We start from the raw sequence: 23082 nt of genomic DNA on the forward strand, positions 1-23082 counted from the left end.
TAATGCTAATTCTAATTTTATTCTCTATAGATGTCCCTACACTAACAGTCCGGAAGAGACCCCTCACACATAGTGGGTCAAAACGTCGTCTGCAACCTAACAGATCAGACCTAATCACAGCCAGTGTAATCATACACTGTGGCTGCTTACAAAAGAAATAATTGAATAGTTGATTTCTGTTTCCATGAAAACCATACATTGCACATTGTAAATAGTCACAAATGTTCTTTGTTTTCATGTTTCACTTGGGGGCACAATGCACATAGTGTAGCACTTTTTGAATGTAAAGAAAGTGTTTTGTACTATTAAAATGAATATATTAAATCATCCAAGAATCAAACTGTGTAGATTGTCCCATCTGCCCTCTGATGTTACTAGGGTCTTTACAAAATATATCGCCATTGAGATATTTTAAGCAGACATAAAAAAGGAACACTTTGAGGAAATCTCAACCAAAAACAACTTGCCTAAGCAGAATACAGGGATTCCTCAAGTGTTCTAAATGCAAGGCATGCTTACATGGAATCAATACGGATCAATATAGACCAGGACTGTCCAATTTGATGATGAAAATAAAGGGCAAATTTAGCTATATAACAGAGTTTGCTGTGTACGTGCTGCAGTGCCCTTGTGGCCTTCAGTATATGGGCAGCACAATTCTGGAAGTCCATAAAAGAATCTTACAGCACCTGAGAGCCATCAAAAATGGCAATCAAACTTACCCGGTCACTCGCCATTTTGAGAGGTTCCATGAAAAAGATGTCAAAGATCTTACATATTTTGTGATTGATGCGGTGGCACCAGATGTACTGGGAGGTAATACAGAAAAGAAACTTAGGAAACTTGAATCTCGTTACATCATTGAATTGAATTCCAAACAGCCAGAAGGTCTTAATGTAGAGGAAGATTTATTCATGCACCTGTAAGAGGAGGAAGCAAAGTAGAATTGTCTGCCTATAAGATTGCGAATAGAAGGAACAATGATTTTAATTGTAATATAATGTGATTTTAAGAAATGTTTTTTCGTGATTATGGACTGATGAATAAGTAGCATGTAAACCCTGAATTACATTTTGTGACAGTGTAAGAGGCCCACTTGGGCAGTAATTGGTCAAATCATGGACTACAAAAGATTACATAGTATATTCAATAATGATGTGTGCCCACTTGGGCTTGATTTAATGCTTAAAAAGTTTTAAAATTAACTTTTATAAAAAAAAAAATCATTATACAAAAGCTCAAATGGGCTTAATGTAGTAAAATGAATGTACTATGTTTTATGATTTATGTAGGAATAACAGTGTATAGAACAGAAAGTCATTTTTAGATGGGTATTCAAAATGCCACGTTATGAGTCGAAAATGTTGCTAGAACAACAAGTCTGTTTTTACTATCTATGGTGGTAGTTTTGCATGTGACACGGAACGAACGTGAATCAAACTTTAAAAAATGGCTGTTCTCACTACATCGGTACTGGTGAGCAAGGCAGCTGCGCTGCTGAAACGCATTCAATGAAGGCCGAAAAAAATGTATATTCAACTGCATAAGGCGTCGCCATCCTCGATTATTCCTGGTCGTGAGGAGTTGTGAGGAAAATTGTGAAATTGTACGGGCCCGCTCTTGTGTGGTCCTGTGAGGTGACGTGCCTTTCGGTTTGGTTGCAGCGGTGTACGTACAAGAGAGAGTGTGGAGGAGATATATATATATATATATATATATATATATATATATATATATATATATAATATCCAAATACCTCCTCCTTCCAGAAGTAAACCAGGACACCCGGATTTAGTTTGCAAAATGTATTCAGCAGATGAAAAAAGTGCGACGCGTTTCGCCGATAAGGCTTGCTCACGCTCGTCCTGGTTACAATGACGGCCATATTTAAAGTGCTCAAAACACACCCCCAAGTGTATACAAAACAATACCATGGTAATGTGGGCAGCCATGTTATAAGGATACTTTTGCAATGTAGACATGGATTAAATTCAATTCCATTATGTTAGTGCAATGATCACCTCTCATGAAAGATATGTATCTAAAATCCAAATGCGATTATGCCAAAACAGCTTAGAGTGTAAACAAATTACATAACTTGTTGGATATATTTGTAAATACCACAATTATTCAGGCCAAGCGATATGTAAATTAATAATGTAGCAGTTATATTCCGGCTCAATATAATACGCGGCAAACATTCGATATCATTATTTGCGATCACGTGATATGTATCTACATGTCACGTCGATTCCTATTGGTTGTTCAGTCACAAGCTGATGTTACGCTTGAAACGATTGGTATCTGTTGCTAGGATACCGATGTCAATAGCCTACAATGGTAACAACATAAAATTCTAATACAGTTTATAAACTATTGTATATTTCAGACAATCCGGCCCAAGTGGGCAAGTATACCACATATAGCGGGATCACATCATGCAAATAATATCACGTATCAGTTCGTAGCACATCGCCCCAGTGGGCAAATTCATATACGTTAATTGCTGTGTTAGTCATTGAGAGAGTCAATATTGCTAATAATAGCATATTCATGGAATCCTTCCTCGCCCCAGTGGGCAAATCCTCAGCAATATAAGTATTTAGTGTTCCAACAAGTTAGATGATGTCAAGGTTTCATGGTATCCAACGGTACCCCACATTGCCTGTAAATAAAATTAAAATAGTATAAAATTTAAAATTGCTGACAGCGGATTTTCTTACATATGATCATCATGTCTGCTTATTCATTCTTCATACAGATGTACTGCCAGTTCCTCACTCGTATTGAGTCCTACTGGAGTCAAACACTGAAAATCAATTATATATTTGGATTCAAGTTTTCTCATAGAGAGTTCATGATTGCCTCTTCGGATTCCCAGATCTACACATTCAATCACTACCATACGTAATTTAGTTTCATCTTGCATGTGGCATTAATAAAAGTGTCTTGCGACCGGATATTGTTTATTCAAATTCCTTATCGCTCTCAGATGTTCTAACACTCTCTTTTTGGCCTCATGTTTAGTACTACCCACATACCATTTGTTGCATGGACATATTAGTAAATAGATACTGTATGGGGTATGGCATGTTAGTTTCTTTTTGATTGTGAATTCTCTAGATGTTCCCGGTATCATTAGATTAACACAGTCTTTGCTAAACTTGCAGGCCTTGCATTTTCTGCAGCATCTAAATCCCACATTTGCAGCGTGATCTACTATGCTTCTGTCTGTTACGTAGTTTTGACTTAGTTCATCCCGCAAGGATTTACCTTTCCGGAAAGTGATCTGGGGATTGTCACTCAAATACTTTTTCAAATGTTCGTCGGTATTAAGAACATGCCAGTATTTCTTGAACACCTTTCTCACATCATGGGACTGTCCTGAGAAGGTGGTAATGAATCTGATTGTTTCAGATCTGACTGTGGCAATTTGGGAGCTAATAGCTCATCTCTAGTTTTAGTGTTACTGCGTTCTACTGCGATAGTAATTGCCTTCTTACCATATCCTCTCTCCCTGAACCTCTGACACATCACTGCTTCCTCTTTCTTGTACCCATCGACCGTGCTGCAGTTGCGCCTAGCGCGCAGTAGTTCTCCATACGGTATGCTGTAAATGAGGCTCTTGGGATGGCAACTGGATGCTCGTAAAAGGCTGTTTCCTGATGTGCTCTTTCTGAAGAGTTTAGTGGTCAGAATGTTGTTGACCACTTCCACTTCCACATCAAGGAACTCCATCCTTGTCTTACTGATGTGTTCAGTCAGAGTAAGGTTGAGAGTGTTGGCATTTAGTTTGTCAATAAACTGTCTGGCAGAGTTAACATCACCATTCCAAATAAAAAAAAAATCATCAATGTACCGCAGCCACAGGGACACATTGTTGAATTCAGTCATATCCTGGACAACCTGCTCCTCCCACCAGCCCATGAATAAATTCGCGTAGCTGGGGGCGAAGCAGGTTCCCATGGCTGTGCCCTGTGACTGGCGGTACATGACGTCATTAAAATAAAAAAAATTGTTGTTAAGGCAAAAGTCTATCATAGACAGTAGCATTTGAGAATGCAGTAACAGCGAAATCGACCTGGTGTTTAAATAATGTTTCACTGCTTTCAAACCATACTCATGTCGAATGCAGGTATATAGGCTGCTGACGTCCAGGGTAACAAGTGTATAACTTGATTCCCAATGAATCCCATTGATAATGCTCAGAAATTGGGTGGTATCCTTAACATATGAAGGTAGTGCCACTACAAAGGTTCTCAAATAGTGATCAATGTACTTGGAAGTGTGTTCTAGTAGAGAACCAATAGAGGAAACAATGGGGCGCCCCGGTGGATTGCATGGGTCTTTGTGGAGTTTGGGGAGGAGGTATAGTATTGGAATCTTCGGATGGGCACAGTATAAATATTGATATTCCTCAGTTTCTATCAACCCCTTATCCTTCCACTCCAATAATAGATCTCTAAAGTTGCTGGTAGATCTCAAAACATCATCCCTATCACATCTGCAATAGCACGCAACTTCCTGTAATTGTCTCAAACCTTCCTGGAGATATTTTTGTTTATCCAGGACCACCACATTCCCCCCCTTGTCAGACTGTCGTATCACTATTTCTTTGTCTGCTCTGAGGGATTCAATGGACAATTGTTGGCTGTAAGATAGATTCCTGTTGTTATGGGGCAACTTCTTAAATCTTAATTTCAAAAGATCTTTTAATACACCCCTTTCAAACACATCAATTGCATCACATTGAACTGCGGGTAAGAATACACTTTTAGGTTTGAATTTGGACCCTGGGTTGTTGTCTAAATCAAAACCCCAGCTTTCATAGTCCGGTTCCTCTCCCAAATCCAAACCGTCCCTATGCAACTCCTCTAATAGTGCAATGTCATCTACATCCAAATTGCTGAGCACATTATTGGTAGATTCAACCGATTTGTCTTTCGGTTTGGTGCAGTACCATTTTTTCAATTTTAACTTTCTTGCAAACAAAAACAAGTCAATACGGGTCTGAGCAAAGTTCATATTCTGCGACGGACAGAAGGAAAGGCCAAGTGCCAAGATCTCTCTCTCACCTTCAGTTAGCACATGGTTGGACAGGTTTACCACAGTCTTATTCATTTCGAATTTTTGCTCCTTGTCGCCATTCCCATCGGAGCTTGTGTGGCGTTTGATCCTCCTCTTTTTTGCCTGTTTATTCCTCCTGTTCCGCCTCTGCTTCCACGTCCTCGACCTCTTTGTTTCCCCCCTTCCCCCTGAAAGGAGTCTGTCCGATTTTGGCTCATCATCTGGAATTGTGCTAAAAAATTCACCCTTTTGTTGGCAATTGTGGGGGGTTCTTGTGTGATTCCAGATGTTGAGGCATCGGATAGATTACCATCCGATATGTCACTTTCCACTATCTCAGCACTTGGTCCTGCCTTTGGTTGACTGACTAGTGCCATCCTCGTTTTCTTATCAAAGAGATGGTCGTACTTTTTTTGAAATGTTAGAGTGCGTCCAGATTGATAGTCTTTAAAATCTCTGATGAATTTCCGTTGCTTTTTGGCCGTAATTTCCTCTTCTAATTTCTCCATTTTAACATTCAATTTCTTTAGATGTTCTTCTAATGACTCCTTTGACATTAATGGTTCAATTTCCGCTAGGAGATCCTCTATATCTTTCAGAAGTTTAGCACGATCTTTCAGGGCATATTTCACAAGGATTTTCATCATTATTATGGAGCACGATGCAGTATTATCCGACCATTCATTAATCATATCATGGTAAGGATCTTCATAGGTCGGAATTGTGAAAATCCGGAGTTCTCTAGGAACTCGTTTGACCTCAATATACCTGGATAGTGACTCCGCCTCCCACCATTTGGAAAGTTCCTTTTTGTATAGTTTTTCTAACAAACCTAGTTTTGTTTGCAAAGTTATTTCCTGGCCAATGTTCGCGGAGGTTTGGGCTGGCTCCATGTTGTCACCTGCCATATTGAAGAATAGTTTATCCGCTGTCAGTTTACGACGAGAGTCCAATTCATCTGCCATTTTATCGTTGTTGTGGCAAACTGTTTCCGTGCGTTCAAAAAGCTTATGATTGTCTGTTAGCTTTTGTACGCTCTCCTACTTTGGTGTATTGCTGTTGGTTTTGGCAGTGGTCCCGTTTCGTGCACGCCTACGTACAAGCTTCCAGGTGTTCCCACCTCATTGCTCTCCGCTAGCGTGTCTCCCACAGGTCCTCTGCTTCCCCTCCGTATCGGTTTTCAAAAGCTCACCGTCGGGGCATCCAGCGCAGTCTCCTTAGATGTAATTCCACGGAAAATCCTCCACGCTGACGGTAGGTCAGCTGGTCTCCCGACGGCGTCGTTACACCAAAGGTCAGCCCTTGCACTTCGTTATGAAATTCTTTCCTCCAGTGCCGGTTAGTGCACCCTGGGCTGTCACGGAACGGTCCTGGATAGGCTACCGACAAGCCTCCAAATTATATCCAAATACCTCCTCCTTCCAGAAGTAAACCAGGACACCCGGATTTAGTTTGCAAAATGTATTCAGCAGATGAAAAAAGTGCGACGCATTTCGCCGATAAGGCTTGCTCACGCTCGTCCTGGTTACAATGACGGCCATATTTAAAGTGCTCAAAACACACCCCAAGTGTATACAAAACAATACCATGGTAATGTGGGCAGCCATGTTATAGGGATACTTTTGCAATGTAGACATGGATTAAATTCAATTCCATTATGTTAGTGCAATAATCACCTCTCATGAAAGATATGTATCTAAAATCCAAATGCGATTATGCCAAAACAGTTTAGAGTGTAAACAAATTACATAACTTGTTGGATATATTTGTAAATACCACAATTATTCAGGCCAAGCGATATGTGAATTAATAATGTTGCAGTTATATTCCGGCTCAATATAATACGCTATCATTATTTGCGATCACGTGATATGTATCTACATGTCACGTCGATTCCTATTGGTTGTTCAGTCACAAGCTGATGTTACGCTCCAAACGATTGGTATCTGTTGCTAGGATACCGATGTCAATAGCCTACAATGGTAACAACATAACATTCTAATACAGTTTATAAACTATTGTATATTTCAGACATATATCTATTTATGTATATATATTTTGGTTTTGGTGTCAGTCTCCAATGCAGGCTGACCCGTGGAAACTCACTGTCCAATTGATGTACCTTTTAAAACAAGCACCGAAAGAACAACAGCACAACGCTCTACCCACTGGAGGGTTTTAAATTTGAACAGACTTTTGAATCACAGGTCCGACTTCGGTGTCAGAAAATAACAATCGAATCGGGAAGACAACACCGAGTGAGACACAAAAAACAATGAGAGGTGACTTTAAAATAAATCGGACTGTGTATCAAAAGGTCTGGGATCAAGGCACGACCACAAGTCCCACAATACATTTCAAACCGGAAGTGATTCCATAAATGAATGCCATTGGAGGCAAACAAAATGATTTAAAACATCGGACTGTGGAGTGATGTAAGAGCGGGGCTTACCTTTGAAGAAGTTCCAGGAGGAACGAAACATGTGGGACTGAGCCACAAGCTGCTTGTTTTATCTCAATAAAGGCAGCTAAAACGGAGTTTTCTGGTGTGACCAATGTTTTTTTCCCCCGGGATCAAACATTGCTGGAATATATATATATATATATATATATATTTATATCTATATATATATATATATCTATATATATATATATTCACAGAAAAAACCATAGGTTATAGTCCATATATAGTTAGGAATTTGCATTTACAAAACCTTGAAAATTCAATGAAAAAACCATTGGTTATAGAACATATATAGTTAGGAATTTGCATTTACAAAACCTTATTTTACTCGCATAAAACCATTGAAATTCCATATATAGTTAGATGCGCTAACTATATATCGCGCACCCGCATTCCACTGCTGATGATGTCACATATTACATCATTCATGACATGGTCAGTGACATCACTGATGACATCACTGATGACATCTCAAATGACATCACTGATGACATCACTGGTGACATCTCAAATGACATCACTGATAACATCTCAAATGACATCACTGATGACATCACTGATGACATCTCAAATGACATCACTGATGACATTACTGATGATATCATTCATGTGACAATACAATGCATCTCCTCACACTTTAATATAACCTCTGTTACATCCAGTGTAAAATACAGAATATAATTTTTTAAACCATTGACACACCAATACTAGTTACTACATACACACTCACTGATTCCAATGTCTACACACAGATTCACTCATTCACCCATACAATCATTCATACATACAATCACTCATCTTTACAACACTATCATATGCACTCATACACCTATACAGACACTCACACTCTGCCACTCATCCATGGAGTTACTCACACACCTAGTCAGTCCTGTAAAGAATCAATCACACTTCCATTTTCTAATCAATACAGTTAAACATAGAGTACCTTACATTTTCAAACATATACTAACACATACTTACTCTCTTATACAATCATTGATACAAGAACACATTGATCTCCACAGAGTCATACATCTCCTAGCCAGCCACACACACACTCAGTCTCCCATACAAATACTTCGACAATCAATCAATAACCCATATAGTTACTCATATAGCTACTGATCAACACATGCAGCAGTTTACAGAACAACAGACATAATGATGCACAAATTAAGACAGTTTAGTCACTAACCCATGCACTCAGTGAGACACATTTGATCACTCACTCATACAGTCAGTCACGCACCTACTAAATCCTTCATCCAGACACTTATACATCCGCTCATTCTTCAATATGTAAGACCTATTTTAACTTTACAGAAACATACAGTCACTGGATGTTGTCATCAGTGATGTCATCAGTGATGTCATTTGAGATGTCATCAGTGATGTCATCAGTGATGTCACTGACCATGTCATGAATGATGTAATATGTGACATCATCAGCAGTGGATTGCGGGTGCGCGATATATAGTTAGCGCATCTAACTATATATGGAATTTCAATGGTTTTATGCGAGTAAAATAAGGTTTTGTAAATGCAAATTCCTAACTATATATGTTCTATAACCAATGGTTTTTTCATTGAATTTTCAAGGTTTTGTAAATGCAAATTCCTAACTATATATGGACTATAACCTATGGTTTTTTCTGTGAATTTCAATGGTTTTTTAATAGCAAATATCAAAAGCTGTCAAATGTCAAGTACGTGATAGGTAAAAACGTTTTCGTGTTTATGCACGCTGATGTGCTTTGAACGCTGCCCCCCCCCCTCCCCTCCCCTCCCCTCTTTTCTCTTAGTAGTACTCTCTCTTTGCAGATAGTGAACGGTAGTTAACGCAGACCTTTACCCCTGTTGTAATCCGTCGTACCTGCTTGTCTCTCCATTTGATTGATTGTTATCCAAGCATTTACTGTTTTAGAATTGGTTCTCTTTGGATCATTCTCTATTTACAAACAAGCACAAAGTCGCAATACTCTGTTTAGTGTTTGCAGATAGTGAAAAATCGTGTAAAAAAATAAAAGTAATCGAGCAAAATCAGTAGACCACTAATTCGATCTCTTTTTGACCTTGGTAAAATACAAACATTAGGAACAACCCTTCATGAGAAATACGAAAATAGTGAAATGAACTGAGCTCCACACCATGAGGGCTGCAAGACAGCTCGACTCCGCCACCCACCCCGCCCAAAATAACGACAAACCCTATGCAAATATTATAAATATAGACAACACACCAGCAAAGAAACAGGGTAAAACATTTTATTAAATAACTATTTACATAACTATTTTATACTTTTTATTGCCCGATCCGGCTAGCTCAATCGATCGAGCATGAAACTCATACACTGATAGCAAGCGTTGAGAGTTTGTAGAACGATGGCTTCAGATTTTCCACATACGGTGTAGTGGCGCGAACTGGGAGGGGGCGTTTGGATTCTACACCTTCCCCAAATAAGATTTTCATACGTGAATGTTCGTTCATGCTTTTTGTCCCTGAGTTGCTTCCATATCACTGCCTTACACAAATGGCATAAGTCCTGGTTGTTGAGTGCCATACTTCAGAGTTCTAAGCAGCTCTTGTAACACTGTTTAAACCTTATTTGCACCTGCTGCAGCTTCACTATTCAAAGTAAGTGGGGTCCATTTGTGGACCTGACTGCATTGGAAAACAATGTGATACGGTGCCTCCCTAAACCGTTTGACGGAGGCCCCCGAGGGGCGGTGAGATGGCGCGGACTGAGAGGGGGCGCTTGGCTCCTGCCCCCTCCCCAAGTCGTGTTGCCCTGGTGTGGCCTGAGATCGCCCCCGACATGGGCGGCCGGCTCCCGGGGTCCGGCGGAATTTTTTCCCTTTTAATGACTCTTCCATTCTGGACCTTGTCCCACAATCCGTTTGACCTGAAGATACGCTGTCGTGGGGCGCCTCTTTACCGTTTTAGTTGCCATTCCGCCAGCATTTGGTACCCTGTGCCTCTTCCGCCATTCAGCTGTTTACCGCCCGCTCTTGCGACTACAGCGTCTCGCTCACCATGTAGTTGAGTTGCTCCCGTTCTTAAGATTTAACCGAACTTTTTGGACTGCTGAAAGCGGTTGTATTCCGACCGCTGGTTGGTGGAGACATTTTGACTATATTCTGGACCTGCATTGTCGCGTAATGCGTCATATGACGCGACGCGTTAGCGCACCCGGAAGTGCTCCGGTGCGCAAGGCGCAGCTTCCCGGAAACGATCCAGAGCGCGCCGCGCAGCGCGTAACGTAAGCATAATAGGTCATGTGACTTGTTAATAAAACTTTTCATTGGTTCATTTTACTTTTGTTTTCCTAATGATGTAAGACTAGGTCATGTGACCTAGAAATAACACTTTTCATTGGATTAAAACATTTTTTTTCCCAAACGATGAAAGCCCCACCTTGTTTCTGGATGTTTCAGACTGAAGCTGGCGTCACCATGAGAGCACCACCATCTCGTAGCTCCGTCGTGGCCATTCCGCAAGCAATCATGGCAGCCGCTCCCCACCGGAAGCCTGCGGGAGTCGACGGCCCCCAAGACTTTTGTACAATCTTCAAGGCTGAGGGGACGCTTTCGAGAATGGAACCCAAGCCCTGGCAGACAAGCGTCCGAGTTCCAAGGTGTCCCAGGGCCATTTTACTGGACCAGGCCCAAATCCGAAGAGCCGGCCAACATTTTAAGAGTCCTGTGGAAGCCGCCTATCGCTGCACCGCAAGAGTGGGAGCAACTCAACTACATGGTGAGCGAGACGCTGTAGCCGTAAGAGCGGGCGCTAAACAGCTGAATGGCGGAAAAGGCACAGTGTACCAAAAGCGGGCGGAATGGCGACTGAAACGATAAAGGGGCGCCCCACTACAGCAGACAAGCCTCCGCCATGTGCTTCAAAACTGCATATGTATCTCGTGATATCAAGGTTGGGCAACCAGTACACAACAAGCAGTTACGAGTCCCATTTACACCGGCACCATTTTGGGCGCGGCCGGGCAGGTCCACGATCTAGTCAAACATAACAAATGAGGCTGACGTCTCTGAAGCAGTTGACGAACAGCAGGACATAGCAAATAAACATGAAGTCTCTAAAGCTGTTAACTCACTGCAGGACAAAACAAGTAAACCTGAAACCTCTGGAATAATTGTCGCTCAAAAGAACAACACACAAAACTCTGTAGAGCCTGAAGAAAAAAAAACAGAAGGGCACTGTAGTTTCAGACACACTTAACACTAATGACTAAACAAAGATATCGTCTGTTTATGAAACAGTTATCATGTTCACAGAATTGACAAAGAAGTGTGCAGACACCAATGCTATTAAGAAACACAAGGAAATCCTAACGCATCAACATTCTCGGAAGAGGTTGACACAGATAACATCTTAAGGAACAAAGAAAGACCTGTTCACTCTTGACACCCCAGGTGCTGTGTATGTTGCACTATAGTGCTGCATCGACAAAACGGACAACCCTATTGATGTGCATTTTTCATTATTGATTATTGTAAAGAAATGGCGACTCCCCCCTTTAGCAGATTAGCTAAATGTTTGCGTAATTTAGGCATAAAAGTTATATTATTGTTGTTGTTGTTGTTATCGTTATAGTTCTGGTTAATTTCAAAAAATGGTTAAATATATTTACAGTTTTTGTTGCGTTCGTTATATTTAAAAGTTAATAAAGTTATATTATTGTTGTTGTTATCGTTATAGTAATAGTTTTCTTTGTAGATGTTTTTCCATCACCCACCCAGGATATCACCACTGTTCCCCATGTCATAAAACCTTAGGATGTTCAATAACTGAAACAGCTAATATGGGTTTACTTACAGGGGACATCTTTTGTTCTGTTTTATAAAGTAAAACTATTGTGAACACAAGTATTATACATAGTAAGTGTTTAATATAGCATTTGTCAGTCATTGGTTAAGCAGGTAGGACCTGTTCACTCTTGACACCCCAGGTGCTGTGTATGTTGCACTATAGTGCTGCATCGAGAAAACGGACAACCCTATTGATGTTGATTTTTCATTATTGATTATTGTAAAGAATTGGCGACTCCCCCCTTTAGCAGATTAGCTAAATATTTGCATAATTTAGGAATAAAAGTTATATTATTGTTGTTGTTGTTCTTATCGTTATAGTTCTGGTTAATTTCAAAATTTTTTTAAATATATTTACAGTTTTTGTTCCGTTCCTTATATTTAAAAGTTAATAAAGTTTTAAAATCCAACTTTGTTGGAGTGCTATATATTTTTAAAAAATCGGGTGAATGGGGCCTTGAATCGGGTTATTGTCATGTGTGGGCTTTGCAAGTGTACTGCTACAGGATCGGACATTTCAAACTCAAATGCACGTTCTTTTTCTTACCTTTCCGAAGCATGGAGCGCAATAGCAGGCAGAGAAAGGGTGATGCACGTGTTCAACACTGCCTGGCCTGGCAAGTTGCTGGCAGTGCCCCCCCGCCCGCTCCTGAAAGAGGGCACACACACACCGCCGCCCCGAGTACTTCACAAATCTTTAAAAGAGCATGCGCTTGTTCATGAGGCTTAAATGGTTTATCACCCCTTCTAGAACCCCTGCATCGACCCTCTGACGTTTCCTGGAAGAATTACCACGTAACACAATACCAAGCCTTGTCAACTGAAACTCCCGAGGAATCGTGGGGCATATTATCAAGGGGGTTTATCTCTGCTTTTTTGGCTTTAAAAGCCAAAAAAAAAGAGATAAAATTATCTCCCTATTACCAAGCTGTCGCTACCACCAGTTAGTGACAGCTAAAAGGAGATAGCGACCATCTTGGGCCCCGCTTTGCATGTCAGTGATATTTATCACTAATGACATGCAAAGTGGGCGTGCCAAGATTTTAGCGACTGGAAACAGTCCCTAACCATCGCTATCTCCTATTACCAACTTTTGGAGATATTCGCGCTAAGCGCGAATATCTCCAAAAGCTAACACCTGACCTGAGCAGTTCTTAGCCATGTTATCCAATGGGAGGTGGATAACATGGCTAAGAGCATTTGCTCGATAATACATGAATATCGCTGACTTTTCAGCGATATTCATGCATTGCGGACGATTTTTATCGCATTTGCGATAAACCTTGCTAATAGCAAGGTTTATGTGCGATAAAATTCGCCGATGTGCGGCGATAATTTTTGTCTCTAAACAAGTTAGAGACAAAAATTATCGCTAGTTGTTGGTAATATGCCCCCGGATTTTTCCTTGCAGGAATCGGGAGGCGAAAGACTAGCACTGAAAATAACTATGAAAATAATAAATAAATTTTTTTTAAATCAAAATAAATAAATAAATAAAAAAAAACGAACAAAAACAACAAATAATTAACATACAGTATTAGAAAAGTCTATCATTCTTTTATCCTTAAAGTACGCTGCCCAGAACGCTTTCCGGTTCGCGAACTTGGCGCTTACCACGCAAAAAAAAAAATATATATATTTTTTTTTTTGGACCCTCCTAGGCCCTTTTAAAACCTCCACATAAAACTTAGGGGGTCAACGAGGATCTACTATGCCCCCTTATGGTAATTTCCCCCTTTGTTTTGGCCTCCTCTTGTCTCTCGATCCTACCGAGAGACAAGATGGCGGCCGCTCCGGACTGTTTAGAATGTTGACAGACACCGAAGAGCCAATCAGCTTCGCTTCGCAAAGTTCCGATACGCGAAAAGTTCGCTAACCGGATCGCTGCCCGGAGCGCTGTTACAGATATATATCTTGATTTAAACGTTAATTTCTCAAAATCCACTGAAGCACATATATTGAGACCTAGCAAAGGCACATCGGGCTAACAGTCCCTACAATTTTGCCAAGTTTCGTGAAAATCCATTCAGCCGTTCGGGCTAAAAGTGAGTCCAACCGCCCTATGGAAATTAACATGGGAAAAACGCGTTTTGGGACCCCCCTTTTTTCTCGGCCCCCCCTTGAGGAAACCCCCCCAAATTTTCAGGGGCTGCTCAGAAACAAAATGTGCAATTTTCCTGAAAATTTCAGCCGATTCCGTCCACAAACGCCAAAGTTATTAGACATAGAATTTTCAAAAATGCCATAGGGAAAAAATCCTAACTATATATACCTACTGGCGACCGCCAGTAGGTAATATAGATATATATATATCAATCAAACCGCGTGGTTGCGCAGAAAGCCGAGCCAGTTGCAATGGCAGGCCGTTGCAGGGTCGCAAAATCCTAATATTCCAAAAAACGCGTTGTCCCAAACACTCTAAAAGGACAACACACCTTGGCAAAAAAGTTTTTTCAGTGTGATTTAATTTAGCAAAGTCACCCTACACGTTTCGAAGGGTCCGCTCCTTGCTCACGAGTAATGTGCATGCAAATCAATAAAGTATTTAAATAAATCATACGATATTTATCGTCATAAAAAAGTGAAAACTAACTTCTCAGAATTTTTCAACAGTGATTGTGGAAATAATACAATATATTACACTCTGCCCAATTTTTCAAAGAAATAAAGCAATTATCACCATCAACATACATTGTTTCATTGTATTTGGTTAATTTGATTATTTGATTTTACAAACGAGATCTTGCAAGTACGATAACGGTGCTGGGGAAAACCCCACCTCTCATTCGACTTATTGTTCCCCGTGTGGACCTCAGTTACTTTGTTTCTCGGGAGTAATGTGTCAGAAATAATAACTTTATTCAGAGTCCCGAAAATAAATACTTGGTTCCTCCTGCCACCAGAGGCCATGTTTTATACTGTGTCTATGGCAAACATTCAATCTATGCATTATCCCAGTGGATAACAGAGATAAAAATAACCACTTCTGCCACTGGTATATTCTAAATGTAGTATTGTGCCAGACTGCATTAATAATGAAGATTTATCATAATACTGCCCCAGTGGGCTAATTAATTCACGACTATGCAGCAGTGACCCACCCCAAATGGGTAAACGTATGACTCCCCATACCATAGTTCTTAGTCCATACTGACTATTACTCAAAGTATAGAGCAGTCAATACTATGACCTTCATTTCTTACCCCTGTGAGTTACTATGAGAAACTCGATCACAGAAATGTATTGTCCAAGTGGATATGCAAACTCCCATTTTCCTTTAATAGATGGTACACCGACTGTAAAATCTTAGCTTACTGATGGAAAATAACTCTAACTAAATTCCGGCAGATACAACGCTCAAATTAGCCTTCCACTTGCTTTGAGACATATCCGAGATCTGAAAAATAAAATAAAATTAACAAATAGGTGAATACCATACACAACATATCATCCTAAATTTACATTAACAGATCCATTGCAATAGAAAAGAGAAAGTGAGAATAAAAACATACGTAAAAATAAAACCATATGTTTAAAAAACTTTTGATTATTTACTGCTTGACATTAAAAAACTCCTATTGGACAGTGAACGTCTCATCCTAAATGTAAGGATAATGCCTCATCACTGTTGTGCCCTGTTGGCTGCATTGTGTGATATTTACTGATCATACTAGACTGAAGGCATCTCAATTCTTTTATCCTATCACCTCCTCTCTCCCTTCTAGGAATACTGTCTAGTACAATGAATGATAACAAATTGTTGTTCGGATTGTGGTGGGTAAAAAAATGTCTCTCTATTGGGTATTGTTTGTCATTGTGTGTCATTGCCCTCAGACGCTCCAAAACATGCTTCTTGGCTTTGTGTGTAGTACTTCCGATATAATATTTGTTACAGGGGCATCTGAGGGCATATACCACATATTCGGTATTGCATGACACATGTTTTTGTATTTTAAACGGTTTACATTCAGTGGAAAGCATGACCTCCTAGCAGTTTGTACTGTATTTACAGGCCTTGCATCTGCCACATACATAGAACCCTTTTACAGTACTCTGTTGTTTGTCAGTGGGGAGCAGAGCTGGACACATCCTGTCCTTAAGTAATTTAGCCTTTCTATATGTTATCTGTGGATAATCTTCCAAATGTTTATTAAGGTCTAAATCAGTTTTGAGGATACTCCAGAACTTCCCAAGTGATTTTTGCGCTTCCCTTGACTTATTGTTGTAGGTTGTAATAAACCTAATGTTAGTAGTGCCACTTGACTCATTGTCATCAGTTGTTTTTAACAGTTCCTGTCTATCCCTTTCATCAACTTCACTACAGGCAAGGAAACGGTCAATCATGTTCTCTGCATTAAATCCTTCCATAGTACTACAATTCCTTTTGGCTCTGAGCAATTCACCAAGAGGGATACTCTTAATAAAATGTACTGGGTGGCAACTCTAGGCATGTAATAGACTGTTACCTGCCGTCTTCTTTCTATATAGGAAGGTGTCAAGCTTATCATTGTTCACCAGTATTTTTACATCTAGAAATGTGATTGCTTCTTCACTCAACTAACTGGTGAATGAAAGATTAAATGTATTGTCATTTAACATTTCAACAAACTTCTTTGCTTCATCTTTACTGCCTTTCCAGACACAGAAAATATTGTCTATATATTGAGCCCAGACTCTTACATGTTCTTTAAATTGGTCATGAATGTTGACCACCTGCTCCTCCCACAAGCCTAGGTTAAGACACGCAAAGCTGGGGCGAAGCAGGTGCCCATCGCAGTTCCAAGGGTCTGATGGTAAATTTGGCCATCAAAAATTAAAACATTCTTCATAAGATAGGTATACATATATGTATATATTTGGTTTGCTGGTAACATTGATGCCATTTGCTGAATTTTGCCAAAAATAAAGTCTCATTCATCTCAGCTTCTTCCCGAAAAGTTTCAGAGTGATCCATCAAGCAGTGGCCATGAAAAAGGGTGGTTCCAACATTCCAACCATGAAGTTTTCCATGGGAACATTGAACAGCACTACCACAAAAACAGCTAAACAGAATTACACGAAATTTAACAGAAAGCTGTATTTTGAGAAACAGAAAGCTTGCTTTCTAGTGATTTTGTGTAAATCAAAGCAGTAGTTATTGAGAAATTAAGTTTCAGAATGTATGTATATTTCATATCTTGGAGGATCCATGGAGCTTTCACATCAAACAATAAGATCGATTAGGATGCCACACTATCAATAATGATGGTGAGACTGCCGTTTTAGGATTTGGGGCCTCAGTCCCATGTTCTGAAAAGAAGAGAAGGAAAACATATATGGGGCAGGGTAGGGATCACGACCCATTTGGCCTGGTGAGGCTGGTGTCTAAGATGATTTCTCTTTCATGGCCACAGAAGCATTTTCCAACTGCATCTCTACACTCCCAGTCACCACGGCCAACAAATTATGCAGTCTTTTTGTGGCCAAGGACATGGTTCCCACAGACCACGTGGGACAGGCAGCCAGAAGTCGGGAAAAGTCTATCATCTTACCAGCATCTGCAGCCTCCAAACCCCTTTAGTTTGCCTTCCTACCATGATGCACATCCAGTGGGGGAAGGATACACCATCACCATCACCACTGGAGGTCAATTACATCTGTTTTCAGCTTGTCCAAACTGGCTACTGCCTCCCCTTTGTTAATACCCCTGCTCCTATGCCACCCATTTAAAACAGACTGGCCAGAGACACCTCTCCTTGCTCTGTCAAAAAGTGTTAGCTCGCTAGAAAATGGAGCTATTGAGAGGTTTCCCGCATCAGAAGTAGGTCATGGTTGCTATTCACGTTGCTTTCTTGTGCCCAAGATGGACAGAGGCCTTCATCTTATCTTAGACCTGCGCCTTCTCAGCCTCCTTCCGAAAAAAGAAGAAATTCAAGATGCTCATGTTCACACAAGTCCTGCCTGTCCTAGACCCAGGAGGCTGGATGATAGTTTTGGACTTGCAGGACACATATTTTCACATCCCCATTCTGCCTGCCCACAGACGTTATCTGCTGTACATTGTGAGTCAAGAGCCTTTTCAGTTTACCATGCTCCCCTTCGGCCTTACCAGTGCCCCTCGGGTGTTCATGAGAGTGATGGCAGTGGTTGCAGCTCATCTACAGAGGTTAGAGGTTGCAGTCTATCCTTACCTCGACAATTGTCTGGTAAAGGCAGGCTCACCCCAGCCAGTCATTTCCCACATTCAGACCAAGGCAATTCGTCTGCAGTTCCTGGGTTTCACTATCAACATGCCAAAGTCACACCTGACTCCCTCTCAGACGCAGCCTTTCAGCAGAGCTGTTCTGGACACAGTGCAGTTTCAGGCTTATATCCCCGTGTGGCGAGTCCAGGAAATTCAGGCTGTGATACTGATGTTTCAGCCTCAATCCTATATTTCGATGAGAATGACCCTGAGGTAGTTGGGCTTCATGGTCTCCTGCATCCTTCTTGTAACACATGCCCGCTTGCATATACAGGCTCTGCAGGTGGACCTGAAGTTCCAGTGGGCGCAACATCAGGGGAATCTCTCTGCTATGGTCCAGATCTTGGAGGGAACTGCAAAAGATCTACAGTGGTAGCTAACCAACTGGTGGGCTATCCAAACACCAGAACAGATTAACTCAGCCAATAGTGCATGGATGTGAGGCAAGGTCTCTTTCAAGAGTGGGGATAACCTTGGTTAGATCTGTTTGCCTCTTCTGAGAATACGTAATTTCAGCAGTTTTGCAAGCCGTAGTTTCCAAGCCTGCTCTCGCTCTGAGATGCTTTACATCTCAAGTAGAGTGCTTGCCTCTTGCATGCCTTTTAGACAATACCACTCCTGAGTTCTAAAGGAGATCAGGAATGACTTGACCCTAGTCATTCTTGTGGCTTCAAACTTGCCTTGTCGGGAGGATCTTCTGTCAAAGCAACACTGCAGGGTCTTGCACCCGTCCCTGAAAACACTTCGTCTTCATGTGTGGAGATTGAGTGGCAACTGTTATCCTGACAGCCAGGCATCCCTTCACCAAGACAGTATATGCCTGTCATTAAAGTACGTTCATGACACAGTGTGCAGATAGGCATGTTAACCTTCCATCCACACCCCGTTCTCAATTTCTCAAAGATACATTTCGGCAATTTGTGCATTGCTGCAGTTGCCAGATCAGCCGTCCCTTTTCAAATCCCCCATTGTACATAGGATCCTTAAAGGTCTCCAAAACATGTTCCCACCAATGCCTTTAATTATCCCCCAATGGGACCTAAATTTGGTTCTTACTTTTTTGATGAACGCTCCCTTTGAGCCGCTCCACAAAGGCCCACTCAGACTTCTCACCATAGAAACAGCCTTCCTAGTGGCGATAACATCTGCCCAGAGGGTCAGTTAGCTAGAGGCGCTCTCTGCACATCCTCAATGCCTCACTTTCTTCCCTGACAAACTGGTTCTTTGGAGTAGGGTATCTTTCTTACCAAAAGTGATTACCTCTTTCCTTGTAGGCCAATCCATCCCTCTGCCTACACTTTACACTCTGCCTCACAATTTTAAAGAAGAGGAGAGATTCCATTAACTGGACCCAAAAACAGCATTTTCTTTCTGCCTTGATTGCATTCATGAGTTCCGGGTGGATGATCAACTCTTCATTGGATATGTCAAAGCTAAGAAAAGGAAGGCAGTGCGGAATCAGACCATCTCTCAATGGATATTTCTCTGCATCAAAATCTGCTACACACTCGCCAAAAAGCAGCTCCCAGAGGGTTTGCGTGCTCATTCTGCCAGACGCAGAGCTCTGACTGATGAATTAACTCACAGAGTTTCTGTCCTGGATATCTGACTGGCAGCAGTATGGGCTTCTTTACACATGTTTATGACGCATTACTGCCTAGACAGGTCAGGGGAGATGGTCATTTTGCCTGTTCAGTCCAAGTATAATCCATATTGCAGCCAAGCCTCCGGGGATGTATTTCTTGGGTATTTACTCTAAGGTAAGTAATTTGAGACTAGAAGTCTCTATCATATGAACAAGTTACTTACCTTCAGGAATGACTTATCTGATAGAAACTCTATCTAGCTGCAGATTCCTTACCTTGTAGATATATTCCCCAAGTTCTCACTGTTTATGTTGACCTAGAGGAGACTGCACTATATATAGTGGAACCAAATGGTGCCTCATCACTGTGAACAAGGCTATGTATTAGCTGAAGCACATCAGCTTAGCACAAATATGAGCATTGTATAGAATAAATGCTAAGTTGCTTCTCAAAGAAGCGTAATGTCCTTGTGTATACAAGACGAGGAGTACGGAAATATTAAGTATGCAGTGACGCTGAATCTGTGTGTATGACGTGCCCTTCGATCGATCAGGAGCATGACAGCGGCCAGCGCAAGAAGGAAGATGGATATATATATATATATATATATTTATATTTCCTACTGGTGGTCACGTTGGGAAAGGGACGTGCATGCCCCCCCATGTTTGACTCAGGGGAACCTGTTCCCCAGAGCTCAATTGCAGTGTCCCGGGTACCCCATCCACCAGGACACCGCGGTTCCCTGCTGGGAGAGTGCCGGCAGAGAATAGTAATCTATCATCTGCCCACACTCTTCAGGACATGGATCACAACTTTGCTCCTGCCTGCAGGGCACTTAAACATGGCCGGTGCAGAGTATGGTGCTGGCCAGGCTCTTTTGAGCTCCCTTAATGGCCTTCAATGATGGGCTGATGTGGGGGCCCCAGTTGAGCACCCATCGATTAATTAAGTTGCCAGCTCCTAAACTGTCCCCAGCATTAAGACATTGTGGGTGTCCTGTGTGGCCTTCGAGTCACCCACCGATAATTGAAGTTGTCATCTCCCACCAGGGGAGCTGGCTGAGATCACGTGGGCCCTGGAACTCCCGCAGCACTCTCCTGAAAAGATAGAGTGTTGTGGGCGTCCCGTGTGGACACTGAGGGAGCCACTGATCAAAAGATTGCCGGCTCCCACTGGCACTGGGATGGTTGCTGAAGGAGAGCTGGCTGGGGAAGTGGGGGCCTTGTGTCTCCCCCTCAAGCCCCCAGCATTTGCAGATAGGGGATGGAACTCTCAAAGCTCCAGCCATTGAAATATCCATATTTTTCCTACTGTAGGCCCCAACCAAACAAACACAAGCATACTGAGGGGCACAATAGGGAGCAACCACGGTTTGGCTTCGGTAGTAGACAAGAAAGTAATCCCCTTAATAATATCATGCTTACACAACCAGAGGAAGGTGATAGGCGACATAACATTTAATGGCAGCCACGAGTGGGGGTGACTAGTATAAACCTTGGAGGACAGATCTGATTGGTATTCTTAGCCCTGCAACAGTCTACCAACAGCAATGCTTGAAGACAAACACCATTCACCCATACCTTACTATACCATCATTGAGGGTGGCCAGCCTCAAAAGCATTTAGGCAAGCAAGCACTAGCCTACCTGGAGAAGAGCAAAGTTGTGTATCTCCAAGAGACCTGTGCTCTTTCATCATCAACCTTGCATGGATACTATGAAATCTTTAAGTCGGCTTCATAACTTATCCTCTTTGGCCGCCCATTAGGAGGCCTACCTATTTTCATCAAACATACATGTAAGTTAGAGGCCACCTCAACTAACCTTGCTCCAAGCAGCCTCCATCAGAGGTATAAAGTTCAATAACAGATTGATAGCTCTGCTGCACCTAAAATGCTACCTTAGTGCACTAAAAACTCTAGGGTGACCATTGTCAAAGATCTATGCGACAGCCTTTAAGGTCTCTTTATGGACTTTCCAAGCCATGAAATCTTGCTAGTGAGAGACTTTAGTGTTCGTGGTCTGGGGAACTCAAGTGAAACCCTTGCCCAATACCAAGAGGGTGAAAGCTACAAGATTTTCTGACCACTTACAAACTGACTTTGGCACGGGCAAAACAGCTTGAGGCACAAGGAATTTACCATTAATTCCCCACCACCTTCTGTCACGTGGAGGTATTAGGCCTGGTTAAAAAACACCATCTTTACATTCTCAAGTTCTTAAGTTGCCTTATCTCCCCTTAAACACAATTACATTTGACACACATTCAGTTGCTTGCACACACAGGATAACATTCTTCGAATTCAGTTTGCTTTCACTACCACTTCATATGCACTCTATCAGGACACCTTGAACACTCAAGGTGCTCTGATAGAGTGCCTATGAAATGCTAAATTAAGCATGCAAGATGCTATTGTTTGTTTTGAGCCACTCTGCAACAAAGCAATCACAATAGAATAAACAATAACGGCCTTACTGGGGCTTTGGCATGGTAACATGGAATGTTCTCATATATATGTCATCAAAGCTTTGTTTATTCAGAGGAGCATGTTGCTAGCACTGAGAGGTGGGTCCATGCCGTTATTCCAGGTCAGCTGATTCCTGTCACCTCATGCAAGAGATGCTGTCTAACTGTACACCAAGACAGGCTGCTTGCTGACACTTATCTACAGGTAATGGAGAGTTAGACCACCCGGATAGAGATGTGGCAGATCCATTCACCTTAAATGTGATAGGGTACAATGTGCAAGGTAGCAGTATACTATTTGACAGTACTTGTATGCAAACACATAGGGCTAGATGTAGGTGGCTAATTACCGGTCGGTAACGCAGAAATTCAGTAAATTTTAGCATTACTGACCGGTATTTAGGCATTTGAGATGTAGGGGGGATTCGGTATTCGGGAATCGGTAAATACTGAT

General features: G+C 41.5%; 2 protein-coding genes across 5 annotated transcripts in view; one reads left to right on the forward strand and one right to left on the reverse strand.

Annotated features, from left to right (window-relative positions):
- The window catches only part of TRIM55 (tripartite motif containing 55), a 490854-nt gene that overhangs the window by 252361 nt on the left and 215411 nt on the right, over window positions 1-23082 (forward strand). The window lies entirely within an intron of this gene.
- LOC147724263 (uncharacterized) lies at window positions 5118-6032 on the reverse strand. Its single transcript, XM_086965814.1, has one exon. It carries the CDS (start codon window positions 6030-6032, stop codon window positions 5118-5120), a length of 915 nt encoding a protein of 304 aa, XP_086821940.1.

The sequence above is a fragment of the Lissotriton vulgaris genome, chromosome 4_1 (assembly GCF_964263255.1).
Source record: "Lissotriton vulgaris chromosome 4_1, aLisVul1.2, whole genome shotgun sequence".
NCBI lineage: Eukaryota > Metazoa > Chordata > Amphibia > Caudata > Salamandridae > Lissotriton > Lissotriton vulgaris.